General features: G+C 36.4%; 1 protein-coding gene across 1 annotated transcript in view; it reads left to right on the forward strand.

The window, feature by feature from the left end:
- The window catches only part of LOC123558582 (SH3 domain-containing protein 19-like), a 42772-nt gene that overhangs the window by 16414 nt on the left and 4264 nt on the right, over nt 1-22094 (forward strand). The window contains exons 8-11 of the mRNA XM_053544143.1: nt 2035-2157; nt 13873-14217; nt 16864-17112; nt 21165-21414. Coding sequence (XP_053400118.1) covers nt 2035-2157; nt 13873-14217; nt 16864-17112; nt 21165-21414 — 967 coding nt within the window. The remainder of the gene's footprint in view (nt 1-2034; nt 2158-13872; nt 14218-16863; nt 17113-21164; nt 21415-22094) is intronic.

The raw sequence follows: 22094 nt of genomic DNA on the forward strand, positions 1-22094 counted from the left end.
ATTTCTGTAAAAAAAGTTTCTCTTAATTTTTCCAGCTAAAGTGAAAAAAATCACCATGTTTTACATCTTACACCCAAGAAACATATGAAATGAATCTATTTAAAATGTTATTTGCTAAATAAAGAATTCAGCAGTGTGTAAATGACGTCATAAACACACTAAAATGGCTGCCTCCATGTTCAGCCATCTGCTTAAATTTCAAATGGCCATATCTTTTTCAGTAGTGGTGAGATTTTAGAAATTCTTGAGGATGGCTTTCATATAAAATTAACTTATTGTCACGCATTCCTAGCCGTTTAAACAAGCTGAGTTTGTTGAACAGTCTGAAAAAGCAGCTTTGCCATTAACAAATTTTAAGATTTAGTTCAGTAGCTTGAGTTCTGAGGCTGGCGTTGTTGAATAGTTTTGGAACTAGTCTAAATATTCATGCTTATGATTAGTCATAGATCAGTATAGTCCTGAAGTATTACTTTATTCAATACCTTATGAGAATTGTTCTAAAGAAGTCAGTCAAGTGATATTGTTGGCAAGTGACATGTTATTTTGTGAACAGAATGTTATAAACATGACAGTGTTGATAATGTAGTATGCAAAATTTGCTATGTGTCTGCTATTTTCCATTGTGTGTTGGCCTTCATCAACAATTTTACTGTTCACACTGTAGAAGTCACTTTTTTTCCCAATCTTAACAAATTTTGGTAAGAATGTTTCTCTAAATAAAATGTCAGACATGTTAAAAACTGGGTCATTTTAAGTCTAAAACAAGGTCACTAGGTCAAATCGTAGAAAAACTTGCTAGCGTTCTAGACTTGATCTTTGTAAATCTTTGTCAGAATGTTTGTTTCTATGAAAGCAAGGTCAAGTTGGAAACTGGATTATTAAATATATATGAGCCGCGCCATGAGAAAACCAACATAGTGGGTTTGCGACCAGCATGGATCCAGACCAGCCTGCGCATCCGCACAGTCTGGTCAGGATCCATGCTGTTTGCTTTTAAAGCCTTCTGCAATTAGAGATACTGTTAGCGAACAGCATGGATCCTGACCAGACTGCACGGATGCGCAGGCTGGTCTGGATCCATGCTGGTCGCAAAGCCACTATGTTGGTTTTCTCATGGCACGGCTCATATATCGGATTTATAACAGAGGTTAAAGACTAGGTCATGAGATCAAATAATAGAAAAGGCTTGTTAATATTCTAGAGGCCACATTTCTACCTGATCATCATGAAACCTTTCTCAGATTGTCTCTATGATAACTAGATCAAATACAAAACTGTGTAACTGATGGTCAAAAAGTGGGTCACTACAAATTATAGAAAAACTTTGTTCACACTACAGAAGCCTCATTTTTGACCAGATGTTCATAAAGCTTAGTCAGAATGTTGTTGCAGTGAAATCTTGGTTGGTCATCCAAGGTCAAAAAGTAGGTAAAGTAACAGAAAAACCTTGTTAACATATTATAGGCTGTATTTTCTACCTCTATCTCCATGAAACATTGTCAGAATTTGTTTATTTTAGCATCAGGAACTAGGTCATTAGGTAAAACCAGGAAAAGCTTGTTTAAACTGCCAACAGCCAAATGTCCCTGAGACTCTTTCAAAATGTTTGTCTTTATCAAAACTAGTTTAAATACAGTTTTGATGAACTGAGATCAAAAGCTAGGACCTTAGGTTATTTCATTAAAAAAAAAAACTTGTTTATAAAAAAACCTGTTTAAATACTAGAGGCAACATTTAGATATATGATCTCCATAACATTTGAATAGAATGTTTGTCTTTATAGAAGTTAGATGAAGCTTGAATATCAGTCAACTAGGATGACAAACTAGGTCACAGGGTCAGATTATTGAAAAGTTTGGTTAATATTCCACCTGATTTACATAAAAACATGGTCAGAATGAAGTCTTGGTCAAACTGGTTACTAAGTTTCTAGGGTAAAAACTAGTGAATGATACAGGGCCTTCATGACCTGCTTGCTTTTTCTATCTGTGTATTATCTTTTGGTAGTTATTGAATTTGTTTTCTTTTTTCCAGACTGGCGACTTGATCATCTTTGTACGGAGAGTAGATTCAGACTGGGTTGCTGGTAAAATTGATGAGAGGGAAGGGATGTTCCCGCAGGATTTTGTTAAAGTTAAAATGCCTTTACCAGGGGAGGTAAGCCTTGAAACATAGCATCGATAGAAAATTACTAAGCTAGTTACTGTATGACAGATAAAGTTCAGAACAGTTATAACTGTAATGAAAAGATAGAAATTCAAATTACTTGGCACAAACATTAACCCTTACCCTGCATTTCTATAATGAACTTGTCCATCTTTCAATTTGGACAGTACCATTTATTATTCGAGGGGTGTTCAATGAAAATTTACAGACTGAATAGCGAACAGAGCAAACCATGATCGGACTGCATGGATGTGCAGGCTGATCTTGGTCTGCACATGTCGCAAAGACAAAATCACTTGCCGCCAGCAGGCTAAAGGTTAATAATAAATAGATGATGTGTCGCAAGACCTGAATTCCTAGCGTAAAGGTCAAGGTCAACTTAGTGGTCAAAAATTGTAATTAAATTTTCTTGTTCAGTCTGTAACTTTTGTATGAACAGAAGGATATTTAAATACTGTAAAATATGTCAGTCACTTGAAATCTCAATGGTATGAGCAAACTGCTCAAGTAAGCCAGGGTTTCAAGTGATTCAAACATAGAAAATATAAGGACACCAGCTGGGGACCACTCATTTAAGCCCTGGTGCTCAAGCTTTTGATGCTCAAGGATGCGATGTTTCACTGTAGCTTCAAGGTCCAGAGGTTCAGAATCCAGTGTGACGAGATGTGTTATGTACAAGACTCTGGTTACATCAATAGGACAAATATTCAAAGTAGTTTCCCTAGTTGTATCCTAATTCACTATAAGATGACATTCTCCTTGCAAGACTTTGACCCCTACCTTAAAGGTCAAGGTCATAATAATGGTTCAGTCTAAATGTTCTGTTGCCCAAGTACCTTTACTCAAGGGACACACACTTCTGTGTCCTGACATTACATGGTGGGGGTTTCTGTGTCCTATGGATACATGTTGGCCTTTGTGGCCAAGTGGTTAAGGTACCCGACTTAGAATCACTTGCCCCTCACCACTGTAATTTTGAAACGTTGTCTGGGGTGTAGAATTTTTCATGTGAGGATGCTTTCCTGCTGGCACATGGAAGGTTGGTAGTTCTAACAAGGTGTCTGAATTAATGCCCAGAGGAGCACCTGGGGTCTGCCTCGAACATGAAAAGCTGTAATGTTGCCATATGACCTATAATTGTGTTTGTATGATGTTAAACCCAACAAAAACGGAACACAATTTCAGTATATTTTATTTTGTTCTATGTAATGCCATCAAATTTTTAGCTCCACTATTCGGAGAATAGGGGTGCTATTCTACTCGCCCCGGCGTCGGCATTGGCGTGCCTTTCTTGGTTAAAGTTTTTCGGCAGCCTTTGTTTTTCTTTGTTACTATTGCTTATATCTTACTGTAACTTCACATTAATATTGTTCAGCATGCAAACAAAGTATGTGCAGGGGCTGGGCCCATTATATCCAAGGTCAAGGTCACCAAGGTGTTATACTTAGGTTATTTTTAAGGTTAAAGTTTTTCGGCAACCTTTCTGTCATATCTTTGTTACTATTGCTTATATCTTACTGTAAGTTTGCATAAACATTGTCCAGCATACAAACAAAGTAGGTGCAGGGGCTGGGCCCATTATACCCAAGGTCAAGGTCACCAAGGTGTTATACTTAGGTTATTTTTAAGGTTAAAGTTTTTCGGCAACCTTTGTTTTTCTGTCATATCTTTGTTACTATTGCTTATATCTTACTGTAAGTTCACATAAACATTGTCCAACATACAAACAAAGTATATGCAGGGGCTGGGCCAATTATACCCAAGGTCAAGGTCACCAAGTTGTTATACTTTGAATTATTTTCATGTTAAATTTTTTCGAACGCTTCCTTTATAGACATATCTTTAGTACTTTAAAAGATAATGACTTGAAATTAAAAGTATTACTTTATAATCATCATCTGCATGTGTGGTTACAATCCCCATAACTCTAATTGTATTTTTGTTTGACAGAATTATGCCCCTTTCATTCCTAAGGTTTTTGGCAATCTTCACTTTCTGGATACAACTTTAGTACAATATAAGATAATGACTTGAAACTTAAAATGTATCTTTATCATCATCATCTGCATGTGTGGTAACAATCCCCATAACTCTGTTTTGTATTTTTGATCAAATTATGCCCCTTCCATATTTAAATTTTTTGACAAACTTCGTTTTCTGGACATAACTTTAACCCCTCTGAGTAGTAGGGTCTTTTTATATCTTTGTGTATCTTCCTTTTAAAGTAGAGGTTTCTTATTAAGACATAAATTCATTTTACTGTCAAGTCGCCGAATAGTGGAGTGTGCTGTTTTACGGACAGCTCTTGTTTTGTAAGCTGTTGACATTTGTCATGTTAATGTCATGTTGAAAATTCTTTTCAAAAGTGTCCTACTTTTCAAACAGCTTTTTGCATAAAATCATATTGATTGTAATTTGATGAAGTTGTCTTTCAAAATCATAACAGTCATACTTTAAAATTATGTAATTTATGGAACACATACTTGTTTAATATGAAAATAAAAATAAGGCTTATGGAAACAGTGGAATACCACAAAATTTTTACATGGAGTCCCCTTACTGTCTGTAAGGGGGACTCCATGCCCAAGTGGTTAATGTTGCTGACTTCATATCACTTGCTTCTCACTAATATGGGATAAAAAAACCTTGCTTTATGTTACAAGAATTCTTAGTGTGAGGAGGAAGCCATCCAGCAGACTTATGGAAGGTCGGTGCTTCTACCCAGGTGCTCGCGTGTGATGAAATGATGCCTGGGTCTTCCTCCACCATCAGAAGTTGGAAAAGTTGCCATATGACGTAACTTATGTCATTGACTCTAGACCCAACAAAAATGGAGGGAAAAATACCCAGCAGACGGTCAACTTTTCTTAATTCGATTTTACTCAAAGACATTGTTTTAAAAAAAAGTTCAATATAACTTAAACAGTTTGCAACTTTTTGCAGTTTCAAACCAGCTTACTTTATATTTGTTTAGTTCATTTATTTTCTCCTTTCAAGTCTCAGAAAGTAGCAGTATATACTTATTAATTCAACCATTCACTGAAACTTTTTTACTCACCCTTTAATAACTTTGCCCAGTAATTATACTGTATTACATTCAGTTTTATTGGTTGCGGGTTTATCCCGCTACCAAAGTTAAGTGTATTTCTGACAGTCATGTAGCATCTTTATTTGATTCCAAATCACATCCAAAGGAATTTGTTCATGTGCTACACAAAGTAGTCCCATTCATGAACAATGCGGATGAATTATCAATGATCAAGCAGTTCTTATTCATCCTCTATCCATTCACACTAGATTATATAAGATCTGTCAGTGATTAGGTATTCCAGCCCATGGTTACATCACTGACTTCCAGCTGTTCATGTAAGGTCAGGCAGAGTTTATCTTCGATATGAGGCACATTAGTATTTGTTTCTTATACATGTATATTTATAGATATTGGCATTTAAAATGAAAGTAACTCTAGCAAAACCCGCAACCACCAGACATCTCAAGGCTTTGATATAGCCTATACATGCAAAAAGGCAAAAATAATAACCAAAATATTTGCAAGTTTAGTAGTTTCTATTATGAAATATATGTACATTTACAGATGTTAGTAACAAACCACATTTATCTCTACAGAAACAAAATACAGAAAGGAATTTCTAACAAACATTTAAGGTTAACATTATCTGGTAGTTTAGCTCAGTTTCATGTTGGAATTATCCTCAACACACAGGTCAAATTCCTACTACTCAGAAAATTTTGTATCTACTCCATAAGTCATTTGAATGAAACAGAGTAGTGTTCTGAAAAAACATGTGGAACATGTTCTGGCTGCTCTAAATAAAACCTTGGATAGAGAGAACAGTCATGTGATAGATATTTATAACAATTGAAAGCAGGCCTTGATTCCTATGAACTATGGATCATCTCAATAGTGCTGGGTACCAGAACGGAGCAGTGCATTGTTTTATTCCTTTGACACATTTAGGAGACTACTCTAGAATTTTTAGAACACTGTCCGGAGTGTTCAAAGGAATATTGCCACAGATTCAGCTGTGTATGTTACACAGCACCTACAAATATTACAATGCACACCAAATGGACAGGAACCGGGTGTTTAAATGGGAGCAGATACTGAACGGACAGATTAACAAACAGTTTTCTTTTTTATCAGAACTTCCTTTATGAGACATTCACCCCCCCCCCCCCCCCCCCCCCCCCCCACGCACACACACCCCAATCTGACTAAAGTACTTGATCTTCTAAACGAAGATCTGAGAACGACCCATTCACATTCGTCTTCTGTATATTTTGGATTTCCATTATTGCTATTTTTATGTTATCCAATCAGGCGACTTGTTCGATTGTCAAAGAGTAAGAAAAATATGCAGTTATTCCAGGACTCGAACCCGGGACCCCTCGCTTACAAAGCAAGTGGCCTACCGACTGAGCTAACCGGCTATCTGATACAATACGACATAAAAATTGTAAATATCAAAAGTCAATGCTAGAGGTAGATTTGCAAGATGTTGTAAGTTAGGCTCTGATTGGCTAGTGAAAGGGCCGTCAGAACGAGGCAATGAATAGGTCGTTTTCAGATCCTATGCGTAGCGTAATAGGAGATGTACTTTAGTCAGATTGCACACACCCATACTGTTAAATCCTTTAATTTCGTGGGGATGAAATTTTGTGGTTTTTGCAAAATTGGCTATTTTGTGAAAATTTTAATTTGTAAATTTCAACTTTTGAAGATATATAGAATGAACTGGAATTTTATTTGTTCATTTTGATTTAACCCTTATCATGCTGGACACGATTGATTCTGCCTTTGTGACATCCGTGCAGTCTGATCATGACCTGCACTGTTTGCCATTCAGTCAGTATCTTTTTGGTATGCACCCCTTTTAACAGTTAATGGTACTGTCCAAATTGAAAGATGGACGAGTTCATTATAGAAATTTAGCAGGATAAGGGTTAACCTCATGGATTGACACTAACACAAATGCCACAAAAATTAATCTTCCACTAACATAGATAATTTCACAGTATGCATTCTACAAAACAAAGTTTACAGTAGTGTCCTCCGAAGCACTAGCCAATGATTTTCTAGTTTAACAGTTATGGTTCGATGATGATCCTTGATGTGCAGAGAAACACAGATTGTTCGAAGTCAGAAGTGGAGGAGCAACACAAGTTACCCAGGGTTTCATGCATTTGAAACAAAGAAATTATAATTAAAAAAAAGCTTGGGTTTTGAGCAATCTGAACATAGAATCTAAGGATCTTATATGACTGCTTGTGTAATACAGGGTTTTCCCAAACCCGAGGGGCAGCGTGAAAGGAAAAACCGAGTGGTAGTGAGTTTTATATCCTCACTGTCCCGAGGTTTGGGAAAAACCTGCCTTGCTCAGGCAGTCATGTTAGATCATTTATCTTGCCTACAGTTGATATTATTGCAATATTTTCAAAGATAATGTAAATTAAAAATCATTCATACACTATGACATCATAATCAGATCAATATGCACACAATCATGCAGCTTGTCTTTTCCAAAAAGATAAGGTGATCTCGTACCCGGATAACCTTGTCTTTCCCTGTGTGGTAGGTAAGAAAATGTAATGAAAGTTCCTGGGCCCCGATTACATGAAATGCTCCAGAGACCAATCCATCAAGCAAGCAGTGTTTCACTGTAGATACTGTATTTATAAATAACTGGTTGTAGCTAGCTATATCTCACATATTATTAGGTCTAAAACAGATTCACAAACATTTTCCCAGGATGTTTTGAGAACATATTCCCCGTTTTCAGCTTTCCAAAGAATTCGGGTATTGTTCTGGTAGAGTGCTTTCATTGTCGGCATCATGAGGTTTGGGTCAACTTGTTCTATAAGCATCAGTACAACCGGCTTTCTGTCCTCGTAGGCTTTATCTAGTTCAGAATGACAGAAGTTACTAGCAAGGAAATTGTTCGAAACCACAACAATTAAAACTGAGGTAGAGTCAAGAAGTCTGAACATTTCATCATGGATGTTAAAACCGGGCCGGAAATGCTGGTCTCCGGTACAGACCAAAGTTCTGTCGATGCCAGTCATGAGTTGCAGGTTTTCATCGAGTGGGCTTAGAATATGCGAGTTGACAAATTCTTCATCTCTGTTACTGAATGATAGAAATACAGCAAACTGGTTTTGCCCTTCCCCACGTCTTAAATTGTTTATAACATTTGTCCTGTTTTGAATCTTTTGTTTCCTTTTGTATCTTTTGTAAATGATAATTGCACAGGAAACAGAAATTAGAAAGGTCATTGCTGCTGAAATGCAGGTGGAAATTATAATTGTTTTCCTGTCACAGATTTTTTGTACAATTTCTATTGTATTTCCATTGATGTCATTGTGTTTGCTATTTTCGTCCAAGCATTTCAGACTTTGGGAATCTGTGTTGATCAGATTGGTAGATATAAGCCACCGGAGAAAAGGCTTGGCTTCACATACTTTGCATAAAATAGGATTTGATGTCAGAATTACTGTGCTTTCAGAAGTGTTTACATTGCTCCTATGTGGAATAGAATTTAAATAGTGCATTGATATAGAATCCAGAATATGAATGTTGTTACCTTTAAGGTTGAGAACTTTCAGATTTTCAAGGTCACTTAAGGTGAAGGTCACCTGTTCTAGTCTGTTGAAGGAAAAGTCAATTTCTTCAGTAGATTTGCAATTTTGGAAAAGTTTAGACGGAATCTTATGCAGTCCATTTTCCGACATTCTAATAAATTTAAGATATTTCAATCCTGAAAATAGATTCTGAAACAATGTACTGTTCTCCTCAACCATTTTGAACAACTGATTTTTGGATAGGTCTATACTCGCAAGGTTTTTGAAACAGGACAATAATGTTGGATGTAAAAATTCCATTCCATTGTCAGATATGTCAAGGGTTTGAACGGAAAGAAAATAGAAAGGACCACAGATCAGTCGTACATCCAACCGTTTAAAGTTATTTTGTTGCAATTTTATAGTTTTTGTAAACGTTGAAGGGTCTTCGTCTATTATCACTGTCACATTGTATAACCAGAAAGAAGTGTATTCTGGTACAATACCACTGCAGTTGATGATTTCTGGGGACAATACCTTACTTAAGGTCTCTCCAGGACTTTCAGAAAGGTACTCTGTTAGATTGTGAAGAACAACATTTGCAGGCAAAAAAGGTATTGCTTTGGATGGGAGTTTAGCATGAGAGAAATCAACTACTTTGATATGTTTTAAGTCTTCCGGCTTCACGTAACTGTCTTGAGAATCACTTATTGTTGCATGTGATGCATTGAAAACTTTTAAGTGTTGAAATTTCTTAATAACTTCTGTACAATTTAAAAAAGATACTTGGGACCTGCTGATGTCAATTTCTGTTATTTTTCTCGGGAGAAGTGCTTTTACTAAATCATCATCAAAAGCATATGAACCTTTGTAATAATTCCATTCAGATAGAACAATTTTTTGCAATCTCGGGAGAATTTTGGATCCCTTTATTGCTAATTTGAAGGCTTCTATTGTCAGTTTTCCACATCTAGTAAAATCTAGTGTTTTCACACGGTCCAATCCAGAAAAAGAGTTTTGAAATACTTCCGGGTACCAGACATGTATATGAAGCTCCTCTAACCTTTTTAGTCCATTAAAACAACCATCTTTAAATACCAAGTGTGTATGTTCGACCTCAGTAAATTCCAAATATTGTAATTTGCTCCAATTTTCTCCCGTAAAAGTTGAAGAATTGAATACCAGAGTGCCAGGTGTTTCTGTATGTAGATGAAACTTCAATATTCCTTGGGGAATATCATTTGGAATAGTGTCACATGTAATGGTTACCATGTCATCCTGTCTACAACTTCTACTGAAAATATTTTCTCCATTAAGAACAGATAAATAAGAAATTAGCGTTACCATTAACATCAAGCACATTGTTTTTGTTGAAACTTTATGGTATTAATTTTTAAAAGTTGCATGTATAAATAACAAGTACTTTATAAATAAGGCTTGGTTTAAAATGGGAAATTCCCTATTGAAAAAATTAAGCACTTAAGTATATATATTCAAACTGCACTGCTATATTTCTTTTGACAAATATTTATTCTTCAGCTTTTATTTTTTAAACCATAAAGATAACCTGTAGAAATTATTTATATTAGGCAGAAGTTACTTGATGTTTTGTTTCTAAGATTCCAAATATAAGAATACAGCTTAGCACTGCACCTAGGCTCAGTCCAGAAATTTTTGTGGTCCCCAGTTGGTTTTCCTATATTTTCTATGTTTAGATTGCTTAATACCTTGGATAATTCTAACATTTTGGTCATTGCCTTGAGACCTCGAGCAGTCTTAGTCAGCATTTGATAAGAACTGCTCAAGTTAGGGAGCAGGTTTTTAGCTCGACTTTTCGAAGAATAGGGGAGCTATCCTACTCGCCCCGGCGTCGGCGTTAGCATGAGTGTGAGCGTTAGTGTCACATAAATGTTAAAGTTTGCGTACCACCCCAAATATTTTCAAAGTCCATTCAGATATTGCCTTGATATTTTGCATACTTTACTTTACCATCATGACCCTAGTCAGTAAAAAGGAGGAGGCAACTCTGTCAAGCATTTTGACTGAATTATGGCCCCTTTTCGACTTAGAATATGCTTATTGTAATGTTAAAGTTTGCGTACCACCCCAAATATTTTCAAAGTCCATTGAGATACTGCTTTGATATTAATTTTTGCATACTTGTTTACCATCATGACCCCAGTCTGTAAAAAGGAGGAGGCAACTCTATCAAGCATTTTGACTGAATTATGGCCCCTTTTCAACTTAAAATATACTTATTGTAATATTAAAGTTTTACTCATAGCTTATATTATACTATCAAGCACTGAGAATTGTCGAGCACACTGTCCACTGACAGCTCTTAGTGTGAATTAAAGCTCCCCTCCCTCTGCCGCATGCACGCGCAAACACACACACACACACACACATATGTACACACAAACAGCACACACACACAGGTGTTCCCATAACCCCCAAAAAAGTCATATAAAAACCAACACTGTAAAAGACTGTTAATGTGAAAATGAAAATAATTTCCTCCTGTGGACTGTTTGTTGAGAAACAAAAAATTAAAACCTCTGGCCAAATTAGGCAATTGCGACACTTAATCTTCTTGTCAGAAACTGCCAGTCTGATTTTGAAATAACTTTATATGGATTAACCTTGCGCAATCCTTAAGCATGAGTAATTCAGAAAAAAGGCCTTATAACTATATCGTACATTAAAATGTTAATACTCTAGAAGCTTCTAGACAGAAACTGCTGGCCCCAATTTTTAAATAGTCTTTTTAAAAAATGCTCATCAGCTGAAATTCTGGTAAGATGTTAATAAGTATATTTAATGATACAGAATGGCTGTCAGTGCTAAAATAAGAACAAAATCTTTTAACAAATTGGTATTTAAACAATTTTGCAGAACTGATCCCTTGGTGGAGGACATACAGTGTTACCCTTGTCCGTGTGTTCGTTTGTGTGTTCGGGAAAGAGTGGTGTTCGTGTCCGGGCCATAACTGTGACATGCATGGTCCGAATCCAGAATGATTTGAACAAATAATTAGCATGGATAGACAATGTGTCATGCGCAAAACCATTTCACTAGCTCAAGGTCACAGTCCTTGGTTAAACTTAGCCAATTTGCACTACACTTCTAAAGTGGTCTTCGTGTCTGGGCCAAAACTTTGACATGCATGGTCCGATTTCAGAATAATTTGACACAAATGATAACCATGGATAGATTGTGTCTTGCGCAAAGATCAAGGTCACAGTCCTTGGTTGAACTTAGCCAATTTTCACTACATATAGTTACAGATTACTAAATTTTCTGGTTTTCCTACAGTATGTTCTTTTGTAAATAAATAGGGCCAAGGGTCCTTCTTTTAGTTTGTGAGCAGTATCATGCCTGTGACCTGGGCATCCGTGTCTGTGACACATTTCTAGTTTTTATTTGTTTTAAACATGGCTGGTTGTGTTAAAAATAGAATGGATATTCAAAATAATTATGTCTTAAATTACTGGTCTGACTTTTAGCTCTCTGTCTGTACTTCTCTTCAGCCAACATCTTCTCGTAAACCAGTCATATCAATATCAACATAACTTTACAGGAATGTTCCTTAGATAGTCCTCTTTCAAAGCTGCTTAAAGTAATCCATTCTGGTTTCTGTGGCAACAGTAAAAATCTTATTGATATTGTTCCTTTGGTAGCCCTCTATTAACCCTTAGCTTGCTGGCAGCAGGTGATTCTGCCTTTGCGACCAGTGCAGACCAAGATCAGCCTGCACATCCGTGCAGTCTGATCATGGTCTGCACTGTTCGCTATTCAGTCAGTAAATTTTTAGTAAACACCCCTTCAAATGATAAATGGTACTGCCCAAATTGGAAGATGGACCAGTCCATTATAGAAATTAAGCATGGTAAGGGTTAAGATTGTTCAGCGTATTCTGATTTGGGTAAAGGATATGATTACCAGAGGGTGTGGTCATTTTTCCCTATACACATATGGTGGAAACTTTAAAAAATCTTCAGAAATGTCTAGCCAGATTTTGAAGCAATTTCACACAAATGCTTCATAGGCAATCTTTTTGTCAAAAATATTCAAACCATTGCAATTTGTGAAAAACACGGCCTGCAAATGGCATGCTCATTTTTCAGTTGCTGAAACCTGGCCTGGATGGTCGGTGGATGGTCCAGTTCCAAACTTGCTCAAATGGTTCTGTTTGTTTGCACCTTTGGGCTGCCAGAGCTAAAAAATAGAAAATTATTTAAATGACATTCTTCTCTTCCTTGGTTGATCCTCTACTAAAGTTGTTAAAGCCATCCTAATATGTCCAGAAAAGTAACATGACTGCTTTGTGTTGTTCTAGCTTTCCCTTTAGAGCTTTCTGGAAAACTTTAAAAATATTCTCCCCTTAATCATCAGCCCATTTTCAGAATGAATTGGTCAGAAATGTTTCTTGGGTGATTCTCTACCAATACTTTACCTGATTCAACTGTGCATTTCGGGTGAGGGATATAGAACCATGATGGCCTGCTTGTTAAATAATTTTATAAAAATATTTTTTGGTGACCCTGTAACATGTATGTGTTAAAATTATTAACAGTTTTTCAAAAACATTTCAGTCTGAGGATTGTGTATTTAACATCTAAAGAATACTCAGAAAAAGACTGGAATTAAAAAAAAACAGTCAATAAAATTTGCTTTTAAAAAATCAAAGGCTTAAGAATAATTCCCAGGACAGTAACAAGAGTGGGTGGGGTGCGGGTCGTGGTTTGTTGCCAATCAAAAGAGTTAAATATATACTATGACTTATGGCAGTCCTTGTCCCATTTAAATTTTGAAATAGTTTGTCCCTCTACCAATGTTTATTCTGGTTTGTCAGAAAACATGCCTGCCAGAGGATGATTGTGGTCACTTTTCCATTTATAATTATGTTTAAAAATCTTTTTGTCAGAAATTGCTGGGCGGATTTCGTAGTGATTTGACAGAAATGTTTCTTGGACGACTGTATAAGAATTGTTTCCTCTTTGAGCTGAGAAACTCAGATAAGCAAGTTATGGCCACCATAACGCTCTTGTGATAGGATTCATTTCCTGGAGGAAATAAAGACTTTGCCAAAGAAATCAAATCAGGAATAACTTTTGTTTGTTTCAGAAACTGGATGATGACAATTCTTCAAATGACTCAGCAGAAATGTTTTACGATGCCAGCGCAGAAAAACCAGATAATATAGGTCACGGTCCAAGATGTAGGGCACGCTTTGACTTTGATGGAGAAGGGCCAGATGACCTTACATTTGAAGAAGGGGATGTAATAAGACTTGTTGAAAGAGTTGGACTGGAATGGAGAAAAGGAGAGATAAATGGAAGGGTTGGGTTGTTTCCCTTGCCATTTGTTGAAATTATTGAAGATTTACCAGAGGAGGAAGAAAAGGATACTGGGAGTTTTGTGAAGGCCATTTTTGACTTCGAGGGGGAAGAAGGAGATCTGAATTTTCAGGTATTTTTTATCAGCCACATGCAGGAAGTTGTTCTACCTTAAATATTTCTATTTGAAATTAACTGCACTTGAGATCTAATAAACTGCTTCAAAATTTGTGATTTTGAGGTTTACTGCCTGTGATCAAAATATTTTCTTCCATTTTATTGATTATTCATGTAAATATAGCAAACAATGTTCGAACTAAAAAGAAATGCATTAATTTTATGATGTTTGTTAAAAAATATTGTATTCAGATCAAGTTGGTATTAGACCAAGTAGGAACTAACAGTTATACAGTAGAGTAAAAATGTATAATATTAAACAGATGTGAAAATCTGTTAAGTACATAGAGCAACGAAAAATACAACCTTTGAACAAATTACCTAGCTTTTCAGGGAATGCAAAATACAATTAAACACTTTTTAAAAAAAATATGGTTTTACTGTAAATAACGTATGTGCTAGTTATGGACCAAAGTTACCACCATACATTAGATTTATAATAAAACATAACAAGGGGTCAAAAATAATGTATGACATTTTAAATGCAAACACATCAAAGCCAACAAGTCAAGAAAAATGGATAGAAAAATTAAATTTGGACTTTGACGAAAACTAATGGAAATGTATCTATGAATTACCTTTTAAAATCACGAAAAAACACAAAGATACAATGGTTTCAAATTCAAATTCTACACAGAATTATAGGAACAAATGATCTGTTGTACAAGATAAAATATAAAGATAGTCTGTTTTGCTCTTTTTTGCAAACAGGAAAACGAAACAATTGAACACTTATTCTGGAAATGTGACACAAACCAAAATCTTATGTCAGCTCTTGAAACCAACAACTCACCCATTTTCTTCCTTGAATGAAAATATAGTGATATTTGGATACAGCAAAAATGATGAATCGTCAGCAGCCAAAAACCTAGTACTGATCTTTTTCAAAATGTACATTTACATTTATCAGTGCAAAATGCTTAATTCATCACCTACAGTAATAGGAGCCAAAAATTACATATTATTCAATTTTAATATTGAAAAAGAAATGGCAACACTAAATAAAAATATCAAAATTTTTAAAAACACTTGGAAATCTGTGAAAAAACTTGCTGGAGGCTGTGCTGATTAAGACTGAAAGAAAAGGTAAAATAACCTCCAATATATCATATAAGAGGTGTTTTTTTTTAGATTTTCTAAATATCTTTTTCCTATTCCATACAGCCAATATATTGATGTAAATGAAAAAAACATTATATAGCCTTGTAAAAGTAAGAAGGGACAGAGGGAACCAGATTAACCCTTATGATGCTGGACACAATAAGTTCTGCCTATGGGACCAGTGTGGATCATGATCAACCTGCACATCTTTGCAGTCTGATCGAGATCTGCACTTTTCACCATTCAGTTAGTATTTTTTTGGGGTAATCACCCCTTCCAGTAGTTAATGGGTCTGTCCAAATTGGAGGATGGACAAGTTCATTATAGAAATTTTGCAGGGTAGGGGTTAATATATAAATAGAGATAAAGCAGACAAGTGTGAGAGCTTTTTTTTTATTTTACATATACATATCTTTAGGAAAAGAAATTAACTTAGTGTGTTTGAATGTTTAAATTTACTTTTCTATCAGCATTGGAAAAAAGTAAATTGGGCTCTATTGCTTTTCTATTCAAGCAAGAAATAAAAACCATATTACAAAAATGTATTTGCACATAACATGTACCTATTAATATCTTGTAATTTGTAAGACTACTAGGGGATGTGCTTCGACCCTTACTAGTCATTTGACGAGGCAAATAAATGGGGTCACCTTTCAGTAGGGCCTGAAAAAAAAAGGACAGAGCAAAATTTCGCTAAATCTCGAGATGACCAAAATTAATAAAATACTGTTTATTAGAAAGATGCTTTCTTTACACTTTAATTAGTCCTATACTGGTGGAACATCTGTGGGAACTATAGGAATGCCCTCCATCCATCTGTCTGTTCATCTGCAAATCTGGATCCTGCAGTTACTCAAAAAGTATTCAAGCTAAGTTAAAAAAACTTGGTATATGAATAGAGGGCAATATTAAGATTATGCACATACATGACTTAGGCTTGTAGGTCATAGGTCAAGGTCACTATTGAATTTCAAGTAAAAATTGTTTCCAGTCCAAAACTTTTATGTGCATTGGTGGATTATCTTAGTACTGCACATAAGTGTTCCCCATGATAAGGCAATGTGTCATGTACATGATCTATGCTTGTAGATCAAATTCACTATTGAAATTTAAGTAAAAACATTTTTGTTTCTTATCTCAATATCTTGAAGCATTTTTAGTCCCCTACTGATGGGACACCTGAGGGGACATAAGGAATGCCCCTCTATCCATCTTTCTTTTCATCTGTCCACCTGTCCATCTGCAGATCTGGGTCCTGCAATTACTCAAACAGCATCTGTTGCCAACAACCTCAATGGATGAACATTAACAAAGTTTTGAACTAGTAGGGGACTTCTATATTGCCACTGCCATACTTGGTCATTTGTTAGTAAGGGTTTATGTGTTTCAATCAGCTGGACCAAGTTACATGTAGATTTATTATATCTTCAGTATAGGTTTTTTTAGGACACCTTCTGGGTTGTAACATATTTTAATGTCTTCATTATGTTGCTGTAACTAGGCAGGAGAATCTATCAAAGTTACCCATATGGTGAACGAAGAATGGTTGTACGGTGAAATAGAGGACAGGAAGGGTCAGTTTCCTGTTCAATTCGTGGATCATGTGCCACATGGATTATCTCCCTTACCCATTGGTGATGCTAAGGGAGACAGTCATGCAAAAAGAGACAACTTCACAGGAATGAATGCAGAAGATAAACTGACATCCACACTGGCAATGTGGGATGACCATGAAGATCACCAAGAACAGGTTTATTACTAAATTGAATATCTAAATGACTGTTTAGCAGTTTTATTACGTGTTATAAATAATGCAAAGACCAAAGGCACTTTACAAACAGGAGTTCATTATTTCAGTTGTATTCTCTTTTTAAATTACCCTGTATGGCACATACTTTGTGTTATACCCCAGTCACACATACGACACGGATAGCTATGTCAAGCCACGGATGGAAACATCGTAATCCGTACCTGAGCCATACCTCAAAGTAGTAATCCGTATCAATCCGTACCAACACTTGGTCAAAACATATTCAACTTATCCTAAACTTGCAAGTTTCTCCAATTTTTGAACATGCACAAAAGAGCGATCCCTAGCCATTTGAGCGTGACTTTAGTCCAACTTGGTTGAAACTTATTCATCAGTAGTTATACGTACTAAAACATAGTTATCTGTACTGAAGCGTACCTTGCCGTAGCTGAATGTAGTTATCCAAGGCTGTCCATACTTAAGCGTAGTTCAACGTACTTCACCACAGACCCGTCCAAGCGCTGGGCAAGTTGCCAGGCGCAGTAAAACGTAATTCAACATAGTACCCCGTACCTGTCCATACTTATTCGCATCCTGTTTTGTTTTGTTTGTTCCCCGTTTCTCACCATTTTTCCCGTACTAAGACGTACTGCTCTGTACTTATTCCCCTACAGACCAACCCCATCTGCACTGTACCTCAACGCACGGACATATCCGTATGTGTGACTGTAGCTTTATATAAAAAAAAAAAAGATTAGAACAGTGGTGTGGTCTTAATGTTCCATGTGTTATAACTTGATGTCATGATGAATGTAAACAAGTAAATTTGAGCCAGTTTTATGTCCCTTGCTGGCCTGGTTTCTTCAGTAGGTTGGTTTAAGAGAGAGAGAGAGAGAGAGGTGTGTCTGAAGTCATTTGTTCTCCACCTGAGTCTGGTAGAGAGGTTGTCGGTCACTTACTGAAGAATAGTCAATACTGGTACAAGATCCAGGAATGTTATTGTAGGTATTGACTGGAGTACTCTTGAAAATCGATAACGACAAATGACTTAGTCCCTTAGATAATCTACACCCAAGAATACAAGACATATCCAAGTAACAGACAAATACTGTTTCAGTATTAGCCTGCAGTATAAGAGACAATTCAATGTGGTAACTTTTTTTGAAAAGCTAACTTCATAGTTAAAATAAGTGGGTTCTGAGACTGTTCTTAGAAGTCAACCTTGTCTTCATTTAATTTCAGCTTCAAGAACGGAATCGAGCTGTCCCAGCTTGACAAACAGAGACTCTTCTGTAAACTCATTTGACTTTTTTACCCGGAACTCTTTTACTAGAACATAGAACTTTTTATGATAAAACTAATGCTTACAACCACTGGCACCAGAACAGAAAGAAAATGCCTCTGTACATGTTATACCCTACCCCTAGGTGTTCTATAAGAACCATGGTCATGAACGAGAAAGTGCACTAACCAGTTTCAATCGTACATTTCTCACCTAAAACGCGCAGTTCAGTGAATGGGTACCCAGCATATTGAACAAGCGGTATTTTATCTTACATCATGTACCAGTCACTTTGTCTCAATATTTCATATTGCAGAGATACTCCACATATTTTATGCTTTCGTACACGTTACAGAAAAAACTTGCGTGAACTTCCCTAATGAACATTCAGTCTAGAGGTCACAGCAGTGTGCACATGTTAGGCGAAATGTAAACAAACAAAAACAGAATGCAAAATATTCCCAGTTTTACAATAAAACTCGAAATGATGAATGAAATTCATCATGTATATGATTTTGAATTTGAAGTCATACATTTGTATACATCTGTACTGTTTACTTAATTCATATTGCACATTTATGCTGCATATACACATATTAGCGTACACGTGTAGTTGAACAATGACTGACATACATTTTCACATCAGCCAATCAGAATGGTTTTGTAATCTAGACCAGAACTTCACTAGGGAAGTTCAACGAAGTTTTTTGTATAACGTTGAAAAACTATAAGCTTCGCGTTGTTTCTCTCAAGTAAGAAATATTTAAAAAATGTGACCAGTACACAATGAAAGATAAATTACCTCTTGTTCAATATCAATAGTACACAACTGCGCCTTTTAGGTATGAAATGTGAAATTGAAATGGGTAAGTACATTTTCCCCATTCATGAACATGGTTTTTAGCTCACCTGTCACAAAGTGACAAGGTGAGCTTTTGTGATCGCGCGGCGTCCGTCGTCCGTCCGTGCGTGCGTCCGTCCGTCCGTAAACTTTTGCTTGTGACCACTCTAGAGGTCACATTTTTCATGGGATCTTTATGAAAATTGGTCAGAATGTTCACCTTGATGATATCTAGGTCAAGTTCGAAACTGGGTCACGTGCCGTCAAAAACTAGGTCAGTAGGTCTAAAAATAGAAAAACCTTGTGACCTCTCTAGAGGCCATATATTTCACAAGATCTTCATGAAAATTGGTCAGAATGTTCACCTTGATGATATCTAGGTCAAGTTCGAAACTGGGTCACGTGGGGTCAAAAACTAGGTCAGTAGGTCTAAAAATAGAAAAACCTTGTGACCTCTCTAGAGGCCATATTTTTCATGAGATCTTCATGAATGTTGGTCAGAATGTTCACCTTGATGATATCTAGGTCAAGTTCGAAACTGGGTCACGTGGGGTCAAAAACAGGTCAGTAGGTCTAAAAATAGAAAAACCTTGTGACCTCTCCAGAGGCCATATTTTTCATGAGATCTTCATGAATATTGGTCAGAATGTTCACCTTGATGATATCTAGGTCAAGTTCGAAACTGGGTCATGTGGGGTCAAAAACTAGGTCAGTAGGTCTAAAAATAGAAAAACCTTGTGACCTCTCTAGAGGCCATATTTCTCAATGGATCTTCATGAAAATTGGTCAGAATGTTCAGCTTGATGATATCTAGGTCAAGTTCGAAACTGGGTCACGTGGGGGTAAAAACTAGGTCAGTAGATCTAAAAATAGAAAAACCTTGTGACCTCTCTAGAGGCCATATTTTTCATGAGATCTTTATGAATATTGGTCAGAATGTTCACCTTGATGATATCTAGGTTAAGTTCGATACTGGGTCATGTGGGATTAAAAACTAGGTCAGTAGGTCTAAAAATAGAAAAACCTTGTGACCTCTCTAGAGGCCATATTTCTCAATGGATCTTCATGAAAATTGGTCAGAATGTTCACCTTGATGATATGTAGGTCAAGTTTGAAACTGGGTCACGTGCGATCAAAAACTAGGTCAGTAGGTCTAAAAATAGAAAAACCTTGTGACCTCTCTAGAGGCCATATTTTTCAATGGATCTTCATGAAAATTGGTCAGAATGTTTACCTTGATGATATCTAGATCAAGTTCGAAACTGGGTCACGTGGGGTTAAAAACTAGGTCTTTAGATCTAAAAATAGAAAAACCTTGTGACCTCTCTAGAGGCCATATTTTTCATGAGATCTTCATGAAAATTGGTGAGACTGTTCAGCTTGATGATATCTAGGTCAGGTTCGTAACTGGGTCATGTGCCGTCAAAAACTAGGTCAGTAGGTCGAAAAATAGAAAAACCTTGTGACCTTTCTAGAGGCCATATTTTTCACGAGATCTTCATGAAAATTGGTGAGAATGTTCACCTTGATGATATCTAGGTCAAGTTTAAAAGTGGGTCACGTGCCTTCAAAAACTAGGTCATTAGGTCAAATAATAGAAAAACCTTGTGACCTCTCTAGAGGCCATATTTTTCAATGGATCTTCATGAAAATTGGTCAGAATTTTTTATCTTGATGATATCTAGGTCACATGTGCTGAAAAACTAGGTCACTTTGTCAAATAATAGAAATAACAACGTCATACTCAGTTCAACACTGGGTCATGTGGGGATAGGTGAACGATTCAGGACCATCATGGTCCTCTTGTTATAGAATACCTAGGGGTAGGGTATAACATGTACAGCGGCATTTTCTTTCTGTTCTGGTGCCAGTGCTTACAACATGCATAATACTGACCTTTTATACTAAATGAAAGCTAATATTTTTCAGACCGATTCGTCAGGGTACACCCCTCCAAGTTCACACGACTTGGATACCATAGCAACATCACCATCACCATATTGTATTGCATTATATGACTACCCAGCACAAACTGATGAAGATCTCAGCTTCAGGGAGGGAGACCATATTGAAATTATTGAAAGAATCAGTGCTGATTGGCTGAAAGGAAAAAATGGCGAGAAAATTGGGATGTTTCCATCTGGTTTTGTTGATGTTAAAGTTGATATTGATATAAATGGTAAGTTTTGTTCCAGTTGTTTTTGGTTAGGATAGATTATCCAGACTGTCTGGTATATCCTGTTGGTATAGATGATCCAGAATATGAAGTATGTCCTGTTTGTAGTTGACCCTAATCATGATGTATGTCCTGTTGGTAGATGATCCTGACTGGCATGTATCCTGTTGGTATTTGAACCAGCCTGTAACATTGGTTGGTGGTATAAGACAAGTACATGATTCTATGAAATTTGTCCTGTAGGTAGATGATCCCGACTGATGCATGTTCTATTGGTAGATGGTCTAAACTAGTTGGTAGATGAACCAAGCCAGTTGGTAGATGAACCGGACTATGACATTAGTTAATTCAGACTAGGAATGCCGGTATGCCCTCTTTGTATAATGATCCAGACTGTGGTAGATTATCTGGATTATGAAATTTGTCCTGTTTGTAGTTGATCCAAACTATGAAGTATATCCTGTTGATAGAAACTGTTGACTGTGAAATATGTCCTGTTGGTAGTTGATCTGAACTATGAAGTATGTCCTCTGGTAGAAGATCCCAATGGCAAAAGTTGTCCTGTTGGTAGTTAAACCCAGTGAAGTATTTGCTTTTGGTAAGGGATCCAACATTGTCTTATCATTAGAGTAAAGTTTAAACTTTTCAAAGTTGCCTTAGTCAGTTCCATTAGGATTTAACCT

Source organism: Mercenaria mercenaria, chromosome 5, assembly GCF_021730395.1.
Source record: "Mercenaria mercenaria strain notata chromosome 5, MADL_Memer_1, whole genome shotgun sequence".
NCBI classification, from domain to species: Eukaryota; Metazoa; Mollusca; class Bivalvia; order Venerida; family Veneridae; genus Mercenaria; species Mercenaria mercenaria.